Below are 13804 nucleotides of genomic sequence, written 5' to 3' on the forward strand. Positions count from 1 at the left end.
GTCAGGCGCGACGGGGTTTCCCCTCACTGAAATACAGGGGTCCTCGAAGTGACTTCCACTAACAAAGCAGGATCCAAAATGTCGGGAGAGGTGTATCTCCTATGGCTCCTCTCGCTTTTACAAACGGTGAGTTAATTAAGTCACGACGGGCAATTGTCGCCGCTTTCTGTAGTGCCTTTTTAATAAACACAAACGGTGGGTGAATCCGTCAGCTGTCTAACGTTATGTGTAGTTTTGTGAGCCTCATACTGTTTTGCCCGTAGCTTCAAAATGACGTGGCTTAACCCCAGCGGCTGCGAGTGATGCTGCTGAAATGAAGCTTCCTGGATGTTTTGGCCTCTGCTTACAGTTTTCACTCACCCAAAGCAAAATCTGTGCTCTGTTCGGTAAAGCGAGCCCCCCAAAGAAACGACTGTAGTCAAAATACTAGATATCAAATTACCTAAAATTACAGCGGGACTCTTATTAGCAACCAAGAAGTGTATAGAGAAAGCGAAACACCTAGCGTTAACGTTATGGTAACACATAACGGTAGTATCTTGATTGACCTGTATGTTCAGGTAGATTTGACAAAACAAATAACCAGCAGCAGGACCCGACACCCTGATATTATCTGCCAGTTGGACATCTTTAAAAGCAGCTATAAGCACTTGTGTGTTTTAGTAAATATGTTAAACACATCCCAGGCGGCTACATCCTGAAATATGACCCACCCATTTACCCACATGGGCATCAGGGAAATATACTCTAAAGTTTATTGATCGTCAATTGGCAGATCATCAAGGGAATATACAGCATTGCGATTGTATAGTATTAGATGTGTTTTCCTCTTATCATAAACCAAGAGGATATTAACTTCCAAGTCAATTGTGACAGGCACTGTACTTAATATAATGAATATAACACTAGTTGCAGCTATATTGTCCTTAAGATCACTTAGTAAACCCCATATTGGTTGTATTTAAAGCACATCTTGTCCCTATTTTGTAGAACTTCTCACTTTAATGCTTATATTACCCTTTGGTTTCCATTACAGCCCTTTGTTGCACTTTTAAATGCTGAATACAGTAGTTCTTAATGTCAGGCTTTTTTTTTTCTTTTTTTTTTAAATCACTTGCCTATTGTGCTTCTGTGCTATGTGTTTCTGCATGTAAGTAGTGAGCAAGCACTTTATAAATTTCTCCCCTCCCTGTTTCCCTTTTATCTTCTCCGTCCTCTCTCCAGCTGTCGGCATATGGTGCCGAGCTGTCGTCGGAGGCTTGCAGGGAGCTGGGCTTCTCCAGCAACCTGCTGTGCAGCTCCTGTGACCTGCTCGGGGAGTTCAGCCTCACCAAGCTCCAGCCCGACTGTCGGGAGTGCTGCCAGCAGGAGGCCCAGATGGAAGCACGCAAGGTAAAAGGAACAACAGGGACCAGAAACAGACAAACAGAGAGTAATAGACGGTCTAGATTCAGTCACAGTGTGGAGCAAAGACCTGAAAAGGAGATTTAGTAAGAATAGAAAATCTCATCATCAGTGAGATTAACAAATGTAACTGCAGTAAAAGAATAAAAGGAAGGACAATTACTGTTTCTGTTGACTTGATAAATGTGATGATGCATAACAGATAGTTAATCAGTTGTGTAGACTTGCGTTGATCTGTATGCTGTCTCAGCATGGGCGCCTCAGTAGGTAGTTTTAGTACATTTGAACTCATTTTAACAACCCAGGTTGAGCTTTTCCGTTACCAGGTCTGTTGACACTGTTGGCAGCTGTGCGTCAGATCTGAGCTGCCAAACAAACTCCGTCACTTGCCGTCTGTCTCATGCTCACAGACGAGGCTCCTTGACCCCCGGGCTTGACACACCCCAGGGAGTCGACATGTTAACTTTTCACAGTAAGACCCTCCCGGTAAACCAGTGAGGAGGTGTTCCTGGGTGCTCATTACTCTTGTGATTACAGGAAATTCAAAAGGAGTCCCTGCTGTGTTCTGTCGGATAAACACAGAGTGAAGTGACGGTGGAAAAACAATGTAATTTCTCTTTGATTAAGCAAATCCCCTAGAGCGTGCGGGGTATCCTAGCAACAGCACCTTGCAAAAGTGCAGTGCACACCTCATTACACCTCTTGATGATAACTCTGCCTCAGACAGACTCTTAGAGGAAAGATTGCCCCTTGCTCCTCACGATTTGAGTGAAAATGTCACTTAGAAGGGCAATTGGCTGTCTCCAGCTGCACTAAGAGGGTAACAGTAGAAACGACAGTGTCACTAAGCACATTTTCTCCTCAGACGGCAACAATTATCTGCCTTTTGAATTCTTTGAGTCTCGCAATTGACATCAGTGCCATGTCATTAAACTCTCTGAGAAACGGCATAGTCTAGTCGATTAGTAAGATTCACTGAGCATGGAGGACATTTCGGTTACTTATTTTCAAATGTGTAGCTCCTCTGCAGAGGACCCGCGCATGGCAGCACCTCGGCTCCCGTGGGTGCCGCTAAACAGTACTGTAGAGTAGGAAAACCTTTGCCAGAGTCTCTCCAGTCCATGTGGTGGCGTCCAGTCGATGGCAATAAAATGAGAAGCCCACAGCACAGCACAGCACAGCGCTATAAAGCTGCAGGTCTGACAATATTCTGTATTTTTCCATATCAGTAACGTGATCCTGCTAACAATGTTGTCCGTGACGTTAAGGCCAAATAGAGTTTATTCCTCAGTGCTGTAGAAACAGACTGTTAAAAGACTACATCCACACTGTCCTGATGCTGTTACTCAGGTGATAGTTGTTCAGCTGAATATGGTCTCCACAAGACTCACCATGTACTGTTGCGTTCCCAACTGTGAAAAATTAATTACGGGAGGTCCACAGCTCTTAAAGTCTTAAAAATTGTTTGAATTTAGCCCCTTTGAAGGTATTAAAGTCTTACATTTCACTTTTGTGGGTGTGTTTGCTGGCTGGAAAATTGAATGACACTGTACTTCTATAAGCTTCACATGAAACGGTAGAGTGTGCATACACAAGACTGTTCAAACCTAGAATTACCTAGATTATTCTTCAAACCAAGTATTAAATCTATTTTTTGCCACACTGAGTCCAGGGCCTGTTGACGTTGATTATATTGTTAGGTAATATTAACATAAGTAATATACGCAGCTGGGAAATACTGACTGAATGACAAGATTGTCAAGAAATGTATTGACTTGATAAATAAGTGTAGGTTTTGTCCCAGCTGGTTGTCCATCATTATTCACTGTATGAAATATGTGTTGAATTAATTTTTAGGAAGCTGTTTTTATAGCGAGATGGACTAAGACAAAATAAAACCCTTTTCACAGCACCTTTGGCATTTAAAGTCTTAATTGTGATCTCAAATATTACAGGTCTCTGTTTGACTCAAAAGGGCAACAGCTGGGGCTCATATTTTATCAGGCGTGTTCGGGTTCTCGTTAACCTTTTCTCGTCCGTTTGACTAATTCTTTTATTGACACCGCAACATCATTTATGTGTGTTGTTTGAACATTTTAGGCGGTTGTAAACGTAGTTGATCGCTGCCTCTGTCTGCAAGGTTTACGGCAGGCATACCAAACCTGGCAATGGCTAGAGAGTGATCCTAGCCATTTGCCGATTAGTGAGTTGCAACATGTATCTAGAGCAGCCACAGAGAGGCCGGCTGAATCATTTCGCTGCACGCAGCTCGACAGTGAAACAAAAGCTGGAGTGGTGAAATATCTTCAGTGCGTTATGAAGCTGTGTTGGGACTGATTGGACTGTAGCAGAGGCTGTCAGTGGAGCGGGTGGTCCTTCAATGTGGTCAGGGGGCATTCATGTTCACACTGCTTAAACAATGTGACCACCTAATGTGTTCAGAGTGAGTCGGTCTCATGGATCCTCAAAGTGTTTTTAGGGGCAACCTGAAAGGGCTGCTAGTGTCAAGTCTGAACAGGCGATAGAGAAAGTCGTGCTTTTATGAACGTTTTTGGCATTGAAGTCACTAATAGATGGGCGACCAGCTCATTAAGAGCACGTCAAAGTGTTTAATACTCCCAGGGCTCGATGTTAAGACATCTACCGTTTGATTCTAGCATTGTTGTGACTTGTCTCTGATCTGCCATGTGTGGTGAATAAAAAAACACCCAAGATGTCATTATAGCAGTGTTGGGTTGGTACAGAAACACAAGGGAAGAGAGGAAGAGGATCTCAGCTTTGCGTGCTGAATTTAATTTGCTGTGTGAACCAGTCGACCAGGCCATTTACCTCTCCGCTCCCTGAAACCCGGCGAGCAGAGCACGGCTCTGAAATACTGCTGCGACACTCCAATTTCCTCTAACTTATTGTGTATTGGTGCTGGAGGTTTGATTACAAGTGAGCCCAGCACAAACCGCCATCCATCAGCCCTGCTCCATATGCACAGGCTCTCAGTTTAATGACCCCCAAGGAGTCGCCTGGACACGTTTATGAATCAGTCTGCCTGAATCAAATTACTCCTTCAGGCCAGGCGTCCCGCCACCAGCAGAGCCCCAGTCTATTCTGTCTCTGTGTGCGGGCATTGATGTGTGTGTGTGTGTGTGTGTGTGCTTGTGGGGGATCTTCCTCATGGACTACCTTACAGCGTGTTTCTTTGCACACAGCTCTATCCTGGCGCCATCCTTGAGGTGTGTGGATGAAAATTGGGGAGGTTCCCCCAAGTCCAAGGTGAGTTTTCTTTAGAAATATGATATATGATACATAAGATGCTGTCTTGTTGTGAAATATCTCCTCTTCCTGGAAGAGGAGCTCATGCCTGCAGTAATTCTGTCTTAATCAATGGAGATGAGTGTAAAACATATCCTTTTGAAATCACTCTTTTCAGTAGGTGGTCTAAAGTGCCTGCGGGCAGGTTTTCAAACAAGCGTTTGAAGTTTTTTTTCTCAGCTCTGCATCTTGGGAGCAGACCTCCCATCTCTGCTCAGTGTAACATTTGGTTAATTCAGTGTCGGGTTGCGTTGATGGAGTTAGTGCAGCTCGCCTCAGCACAGGAGGGGAGGGGGGGGGGGGATCTGCAGCCCTGTCTGCTGTCCGTGCCATATGGTTGTTGTTTGTTTACTTCAGCTGTAACGTCCTGTGTTCTCAACTGTCTCCTCCACTATTAACGCTGCATTCTCAGGAGGTTTTGCAGTTGTCACTAATTACAGACCTCGGTGCTAAAATAGAAAGGCTAAATGACTGATTCATTAGCAGACATTTGTCTCACCAATGTGTTTATCTCCTCAGCTTTTGTCAGGAGCGACAAGCCGAAGATGTTCAAGGGTCTTCAGATCAAGGTAGGGATGATGAAGGCGTACCAGAACGATGTCTGACATACTCTGATGATTAGACCTTTTAAGCTTCATCTGGAGAAGAAAAAGGCGATATCTAAGAAATCAGATTATGTTGATCAGATGACTCACAAACATGCTTGTGAATATTTTTCATTTGTATTGCGGTTGAGCCTTCCTCCTTAACACTCCTCCTCCTCGTTTTGTCTCTCACCCCCCTCCCACACTTCAGTACGTGAGAGGCTCAGATCCTGTACTAAAGCTTTTGGACGATAACGGGAACATCGCTGAAGAACTCAGCATCCTCAAGTGGAACACAGACAGCGTGGAGGAGTTCCTAAGTGAGAAATTAGACCGGATATAGACAAGTCCAACATTTTCCCCCCCTTTTTTTTTTAAAGGCCTTAGTCAAAGGGTCAGTTCCTCCCATTTACAAAGAAATGTGTTTTACAACTTGTCCCTTAACACATATGCAGATACTTTCTGTTTTGTGTGCTGAGGCTGAGAGAGTCGGTCCCTGAGAGTTGTGCCTCCTCTCTCAGGTGAATTTAATTTTGTTTGTGGCGCTCACAGCACTGAAAACTTGATTCTTAAATATTAGTCAGCAACTTGTCTTTCCCAGAGCTGTGTCCTGATTACTGTAGATTTACCACTAACACACTTTTCACCAGTGTACGTCAGAGCTAGTTTACACTGGAGGATAAAAAAAGCGAAAAAAGGAAACTGTTTCTGAAGTGGCTGCAGCTTAAAAATCTAATCATGCAAATGTAATTTTCCAATGTGTGACGGACCACAAATGAAATTCTATTCACCTCCATTGTGTTTACTTTGCAGCAGAAATCTCTGGAGAGAGATTTTTAAAAAACGTGAGCAACTCAAACAAATCTCATATCTGCATAGTGGGAGACTCCAGGGGCAAATAAGAGCGCGCCTCTTTGTAGTCTGGGTGAACTGACCCTTAGGTTATTTACCAATTTGTACACAACTTGGCCTTGATAGATGGATGTTAAATGACTGCTCTCTGACTGTTTTTGTATCTGAAAACCACAAATCCCCGGATTTTACCAAACAACTAACGAGTTTGAGACGACATAATCACAAGCCCAGAAGGACAGCACACCCAAATGATGATCAACATTTCAGATGAATCATGTATGATGTCTGTTCCACGAGGTTTGAGAAGACCAATAGTACATCATGAACTGTTTCGTTGTGTGTCAGTGGGACGGTCTGTTCCCCCTCTGTCTATCTGATATTCTTGTATAATTATTTTTTATAACGCTCGACATTGTGACTTTGTAGCAGGACAGAATGGATCCTAGTTTCTCTCCACATGCAGATGTTTTTGCGGAGGCACTTATTGGTGAAGACCTCACAGTAAACCAGTGTTGGGATGTGAGGTCTGATGTATGTTTGTGTTTCTCTGCATCGTCTGCTTTGAAGAGGAACTGGATTCATTTTGGATGCTTGTTTCTGAGGTGGAGGTTTAAATATGCAACAATAAACAAAGATCCCAATGGTTTCTCTGCCAATGGTGCATTATTTGATTAAATGGAAAGCGCTATAAAATCACATTATCCCTGAACAGATGACTCCAGTCTCTTAGACTGGGCTCAGACTCCAACGACGTGGGTTTGCTGATATCTAGTGGTGTGGAGCAGTGTTGCAGCTCGGTGCTGTGGTGGAGCGACACACTGCAGGTTTACAAGATGAGCTAGGAAACAAGCCTTGTCATTGGCTTGACTGATGAATAGATGGTAACCTTGAGGTTGCCCACCAAACATGTTGTTACTTATGATTTTTTTTTTCTTTCGAAATACATTATTCCAGAAAAACAAAAGCGTTACCAAACACAACCGCATCACTGCAGTGAGAGGCAAAAATCCAAATATAACAAAACCAAATGTATTGATCAGTGGAGGCGGACTTTGATTTTAACCTGTCAAAATATCACAGTGCACGTATCCGTAGAAAAGGAAAAAGTATCATCCTTAAATCTGTCCTATTTTTAAAAATCCTGTTGGATTTTATTTATCTCTGAAAATCTGGTTGCTCGTGTGTTTCTCTAGCAGAGGGGAGGCCAAACCCAAAAAAAACCTTCTGACTTCTGGTACAGACATATGCAGCATCAAAATGCAGGAAGGACTACAGAAATACTGTGAATCACCTCAAGAGACACGCTGGCACAGATCCACCATCTCTGGCGTTTTTCACCATCACTCCCCCACAGCTGCCAGTCTCCATACGCAGAGACAAGTTACAGACTCACACTGTCCATATTTTCACATCTGTGTTGACGGCTTTTGTCTGACGAGATGCAACAAATCACTGCCACTCACATAAAATAAAGTGATGTTGACAACTACATCGTCCTTGTAACGCCTTGAGTGTGGAAACAACAGTTACAAGCATGTTGCATCATTAATGTTTGCAGAGGAACTGGGCTGATGAGACACACTCAAGAAATCAAAACTTTATTTCCAAACATAAAAATAAAACGATTCAGTAAAACTAATGTGTAAAAAAAAAAAAGAAGCTTCAATTACATAGTTTGCACATTTAATAATATCTCATAACCACTACTGAAATGAAGTATTTTGCCACAACTCCTCTCCTGATGGACTGCTGTTTGGATGTGAGATATCACAGGCTTTTATCATCAGACAGTAAAGATCGAATGCAAATATGAGACAACTGAAAAAATAACATCCAAGAAGTGTTTGCAAAAAACTGTCAGAGCTGGAGTTAAACATATTTCTGGTCTCTCCTGGCGCCCTCTGAGTGCTGATCGCCCTGTTGACGTTTGTAAGCAACATCAGGGTAACTGAAAGACAAGAGGCGACACATGTAAGAAGGTCCTAAACGAGTTCAGAAATCATTCAGCGTTGACTTTTCTACATAAATCTGTGTTTTGTGTCTCACCGTGGTTTTTCATCTTTCACCATTTCCCTGAAAGCCACTGACTTCAAGACACCACCAATGACCAGGACGCCCCCTCCTATCCAAGCTACAAACAGTGCAGGGCCAAACGTGTATCTGGGGAAAACAGATAACGTTATTTAGTAAAACATCATGTTGATCCAGCATCAGAGTGATATGGAGATAATCAAAAAAAAAAGAGGCAAAAATGATAAATGTCCTACCTTGGTATTCCTCCCATTCCTCCACCTATCCCTCCTCCCATCCCACCCTGCATCCCTCCATTCATGTTGGACAACCTGAAGGAGGCCACGATCTGATTGGCGTAGATAGAAGCTCCAGCAATGCCGCACACACCTGAGTGAGTGACAAACAAAGACAAAAGACAGAAACTCAACGACTGGTTAACTTCTGAGCTTCATTTGTGTTTATCTATACACTTCTGCCCCCTACCAGAAATGACAAACATGATGCCAGCGGTGAGGCTCATCTTGGCCTTGGTGGTGTCCTCCATGCTGGTCATTGTGAGGCACGTCAGGGAGAAGACCGATATCACCGCCCCGAGTATGCTCAGCACCACGCCCACTATCATCAGCGCCCGCACGGCCTGGAAGGTCCCTGGTGGGCAGGAAACACACACTCACTCAGACATGCAGGTTACATTAGTAAGGCTGAGTTGGATGTGTCTGCGTTTTAGAAATACAGACTTCATGAGTCCAAAGTCCCCCAAAGGCACCAAGCTAGCTACTCTCCCCCAGGGTGTGACATAAAATTCACATGATTTAAGTGGTTGATCACATTATGTCTAAAAATACTGCACTCAGCCTAACCCATCACGTGTTAGTTTTTTAAATTGTAGAGTGTAAATCCTCTCTCCAAAAAATAAGGAGATACAGCCAGGACCGTTGTATAGGGGAGAAAGGTGATGATAATTCTAGGGGCCCAGCGCCCAGTAGGGCCCACAAAAAACCCCAGTAGTCTAATCTTTGTATGACTGATTAGCATCAAAACAAAGTAGGCTAAATAAAAAATGATAATACATACGTAGTCTAAGAAAAAAAAAGTGGAAAAGTCAGGGGTAGGGGCCCACTTTAGTATTCTTTAAGGGGGCCCAGAATTCCTAGCAACGGCCCTGGATGCAGCTTGATGTTTCTGAAAGTACTAAATAATTCACCTCCATATCTAACAAAAACATTATTCTTCCTGTTAAATCCATGTTTTAAAAAAGTTAATCAAACGGTTGTATAATAATTTTCAGTACAACTCTCATATTGTGAGAGGATGACGTGATTGTTAGTAAAATGATTGAGTGTTTTCTTGCAGTAGGTGTGTTGGAGGAACCTGCCCTTTGCATGTTGTTTGTTCTGCTTCTGATAACTGTATTGACAGATCTCTGCCTGGCTGTGTCCATTATAGTGACCAGAGTGCATGCACTGCAGCACAGTGCAAACACTGATAGGAGTGGGCTGGACACGAGAACAAGGGTTTGTATGAGGACAGAAACTGAGACCAACATGATTTTAAAACAATGTGAAAAATAACCTAAATACTGGTTAAAATCTTAGTAAAAGTAGTCTAAATAGACTTCTTCCCCCTTTTTATCTTTCTTTTAAAATCTAATATTAACGTTCCCTGTCATTCAAATTGACTAAATCTCTCATCAAACCTTTAAACTCACTTTTATTTTTTCAATTTCTCCATATTTTGGCTTCAAATTCTAACAAACACATTTCAACCCTTAATAACAGCATGACGTATTTATTTGTTGCAGATCTTGTGCCGTCATGACCTGAATGCGTCTCATCTCTACACCTTAAAAACCTCCGGCCTCGTCGCTACATCAGAGAAAGTTGGGCCCAGACAGTGAGAGAACTTCCTCCTCACCGTGTTACTGGAGATCTCTTTGTTTTATTACATGAGCATCCTGCAATCATAGAAAACTCAGCAAACATCTCACAATAAGTAAGAAGAAGATTATTTAAATTAAAGAAGACCAGTTCACTACACAAAGGAAACACACCTACTTTGGATGGATGTGAGTTATGTCCTACCTGAGAAGCCCAGGAGGCCATAGAGTGGGCGACACTCAGTGAATCCGGACGACGCCGTCTCACAGTCCTGCCACAGACCCTTGTAGGTGTAAACAGACGTCACCACGTCCCCCTGCCTGTCTTTGACACTCCACTTGTTCATGACCGTGGCTGCGATGAGGGCCGCTGCTCCGATCAAACCCAAAACGAATCCACCGTTCTGCAGAGCTGACGGCGCCATCGTGGTCCTCTCCTTTAGGATTTAGAAAGTACACCAGGAAGACACAGTGTGTGTGTGTGTGCACAGTTGAAATAGCTGATGCTAAAAACCCAAAGTCTATCTGCGTATGAGAATGCGTTAAGGTGAAGATGCCACAGGTGAGCAGGTGTGTGATGGTCTGACTGGCAGAGAGTGAAACTGGGCAAAATGGCACTTTGTAGTGATGGTGGCGTTGGGCGGAGGCGGACAGGTTTCGCCCAGTGGGTGATACAGCAGCGCTGGGCTGGGCCGCCTCGTGCTGAGGGGTGTGGACACAGTTGGTAACAGGCACACCTGGCACCTTGACGACAACTGACCGTTTGAATGTAAATACAGGAAACTGAATCACAGACTCGGTGCTGGTCAGGGGGTGAACTGTGGTCTTATCTACCGGGGCGACCAGGAGAAGATGCAGCACTGCTGAGAGACCAGCAGCAAACACACACAGATGGGTGTTTATGATGTCTCAGAGTGGAAAAAGAGAACACACACCTGCCCATGGGAGACCAGTCATGCACCAGATGTAAAAGTTCACATCAGGCCTTGAAGCGTTACTTTTTAAACAAGGTCACAAAACAAACCAGTAACATCAAACTCTGAAAGGTCAGGGGTCAAACTCAGCTGCACCTCTGAACCTATGAATTGATAAAGATTTGGCGTTTTGCTCAGTGACACTTAAAAGGATAAAATCTGAATATCCTGAGGACTTTAAATCTTGCACTCTCTTTTCCTGAGCTGAAGATGTCAAATGAAAACCTCTGGATTTGGACGTTCTGCTGCCTGGAGGTTACAACATCCCCAGTTCATGTCCGGCCGAGGACACATTCATTCTTTTTGACTCAGGACGCCGGTTGTCGTGAACTGAGACGAAAGCACAGTGGTTTCAGTGTGAGGACATTCCCACTCTGAGTGTGAAACAAGAGCTCATATGATTCAACTTTCCACTTTATCACTTTGTCAACAACAGGGAAGGAGAGAAGTTTCTATTCTTCTCTTATCATCAGCCCGACTCACTCTTGCTCACAAACACACACACCAACGACACTCATGCAGCAGTCACCAAAACACAGTGGGACGAGAAAATGACGCCTCACGCTCATTCGGTTTCTACGGATCTCTGCTTTTTGCATCATGTTAATATCAGTTTCTGTTTTGTCTTTGTTAATATGCAGCTTATCAGATAATTAAAAGACGGTTTGTTTAAATAAGAGCTCAGTCAGAAACATGAAAACACACGGTTCTGACAGCAAACCTCTCCCACATTAACCAGTTTTCCCTCCAGCTCATGTTGAGTGACAATACAAAAGAAATAGTTCTGTAATCTTACAAACTGTAAAAATGACCATCCTCACACCAACATTGTTCATTGAACAGGAACCCTAACGTAAATGTTGAAATGCTGTTTCTGAAATTCACTTGAAATTGACAACATGTCCCAAAGGAGAAAAAACAACATTTTCTTGAAACATTTATTATATCCACAAAAGAAGTGTCTGCATACTGAGAAAAATATGAATTAATTAAATATTAATGTCCAAACATAATAGTGTATTCATCAAAAAAAGAAAGAAAAAAAAGCTAACTTAGACTGAAGGTCTTTTTTTTCAGCCTGGATAAATTAACATGCCAAACAACACATTGACACTTGCAGGCTTCCGTATGTCCACAACAGCTTCATGTTCCTCTGACACCATCGTCAGCTGACCTGTTGTTATTTCTATGAAACTCACAGGTTGGAATTAATTTTCTTGAGTAACAAAATATCATCTCCACCCCACACACAGTAAAGAGTGAGAGAGTGTGTTGTGGTGTGTTCAGGTGCTCAGCAGAGAGCTCGTCAAACAACAGTTTCTCTGCCGAGACACTTTAATATTCCCACGGGATGTTTAATACAAGGGGAGAGTTTTGCAGTGCTGTCTGTGGTGGGGGTGTCTCTTCCTGTCCCCCACGGGGAGCTCCTGTCCTGTGCGCAAACTTTCCCTCCCGAGTCCCGACTCTGACCGCGCGTGCTCCTCCGGACAGTCACACGCTGGAGCTGGGGGACGCGTACGAGTCCATGCCGCTCTTGGTCATCCCCCCAGGGAAGAGGATGTAGGCCACCTGAGGCTGCAGACCGGCCGCAGACCAGGCGCTACAGTTACACGGCAGCACGTAGCCCGGGCTGGAGGGCGACTGGTGGTGGGTGTGCTGCTGTCCGGGGCAAGCCAGACCCCCGAGCCCCCCGGTCTGGTAGCCAAAGGTGTGCGCGCTGTAGGGCAGCGAGCCCGCGGCCAGAGTGTGCGGCATCTCGGCCATCCGCTGGACAGCTCCGGTGCTGAACTGCGCCACCGGCTCCAGCAGGGAGAAGGAGGAGGAAGAAGAGGAGGAGGAGGAGGCGGGGGCGAGGAGAGCCCTGGCTTTATCCCCGGGGACCAGAAAGGAGTCCATGGAAAATCCCTTCAAGTGCTCCGCTGCCTCCCCGAGCAGAGACGGCAGCGGGAAGACGAACCGGTCCCTCTTGAGGAGACTCTTGGGTTTGCGCCGGGGTCTGTACTTGTAGTCCGGGTGCTCCCTCATGTGCTGAGCGCGCAGCCTCTTGGCCTCGTCGATGTACGGACGCTTCTCGGAGTCGGAGAGCAGCTTCCACTCCGCGCCCAGCCTCTTGCTGATCTCAGAGTTGTGCATCTTGGGGTTTTCCTGGGCCATCTTCCTCCTCTGGCCCCTGGACCACACCATGAAGGCGTTCATGGGTCTCTTGATGTGATCTAAAGGTTTTGCCATGTCAGGATCTGACACATTAAAAAATTGAAGCGCGCGGCGGTCCCACTTTAAAGTAAGTCACCTCTCCAAAAAGCTCATGCTCCTCTCGTGCGTAAAAGTGGGAGAGAGAAGGGGGGAAAAAGTGTCAAAAAGAGTTAAAGTTAACAAATATCTCCTCTGTCTATAAACTACAGGCTGATCGCAGGTCGACTGAAGAACTTGCACTAAGTGGAAGTGAAAACTACACAAAGCGCAAAGCCTGAGCGCATGAATGGGAGTCACACGGGACCAAGTTGGAGGCTTGTTATGGATGATGCTGAGCATGTCAGCCACTCATCACCACACCACTGTCACGGCGAGCCAGGCCAATGGGGAGGAGAGGCAGCACTGTAATCCCTTCACAAAAAAGTGACTGTACAACATTTGTGAGGGACTCCCTCCTCTCCTCTCCAGCGGTTCACTCTCTGCACAGCCACCGGAGAGGAGCAGGCAGGAGGAAAACCATCTGCTGCTGCTGCACAACATAAGCACAACACTACTAATTAAATGGAAGTTATTTTCCACAGCAGCTCCACATAGCCCTG

At 44.7% G+C, this 13804-nt stretch overlaps 3 protein-coding genes across 3 annotated transcripts; 1 reads left to right on the forward strand and 2 right to left on the reverse strand.

The window, feature by feature from the left end:
* Window positions 1-66: 66 nt before the first annotated feature.
* Window positions 67-6795, forward strand: selenof (selenoprotein F). Its single transcript, XM_083991459.1, has 5 exons — window positions 67-126; window positions 1225-1392; window positions 4608-4671; window positions 5230-5279; window positions 5506-6795. The coding sequence occupies exons 1-5, from the start codon at window positions 79-81 to the stop codon at window positions 5635-5637; spliced, it is 462 nt and encodes a 153-aa protein (XP_083847585.1). The 5' UTR covers window positions 67-78; the 3' UTR covers window positions 5638-6795.
* A 936-nt stretch (window positions 6796-7731) lies between these two features.
* Window positions 7732-10463, reverse strand: cldn18 (claudin 18; the record flags this gene model as incomplete). The annotated part of the gene is made up of 5 exons (XM_083991050.1): window positions 7732-8097; window positions 8196-8309; window positions 8417-8549; window positions 8646-8810; window positions 10244-10463. 5 exons carry the CDS (start codon window positions 10461-10463, stop codon window positions 8019-8021), a joined length of 711 nt encoding a protein of 236 aa, XP_083847176.1. The 3' UTR covers window positions 7732-8018.
* A 1531-nt stretch (window positions 10464-11994) lies between these two features.
* LOC311000321 (transcription factor Sox-14) lies at window positions 11995-13241 on the reverse strand (the record flags this gene model as incomplete). Its single annotated transcript, XM_083991003.1, has 1 exon — window positions 11995-13241. One exon carries the CDS (start codon window positions 13239-13241, stop codon window positions 12504-12506), a length of 738 nt encoding a protein of 245 aa, XP_083847129.1. The 3' UTR covers window positions 11995-12503.
* Between the last annotated feature and the right edge of the window lie 563 nt (window positions 13242-13804).

This window comes from Trachurus trachurus, assembly GCF_905171665.1.
Source record: "Trachurus trachurus genome assembly, chromosome: 17".
NCBI lineage: Eukaryota > Metazoa > Chordata > Actinopteri > Carangiformes > Carangidae > Trachurus > Trachurus trachurus.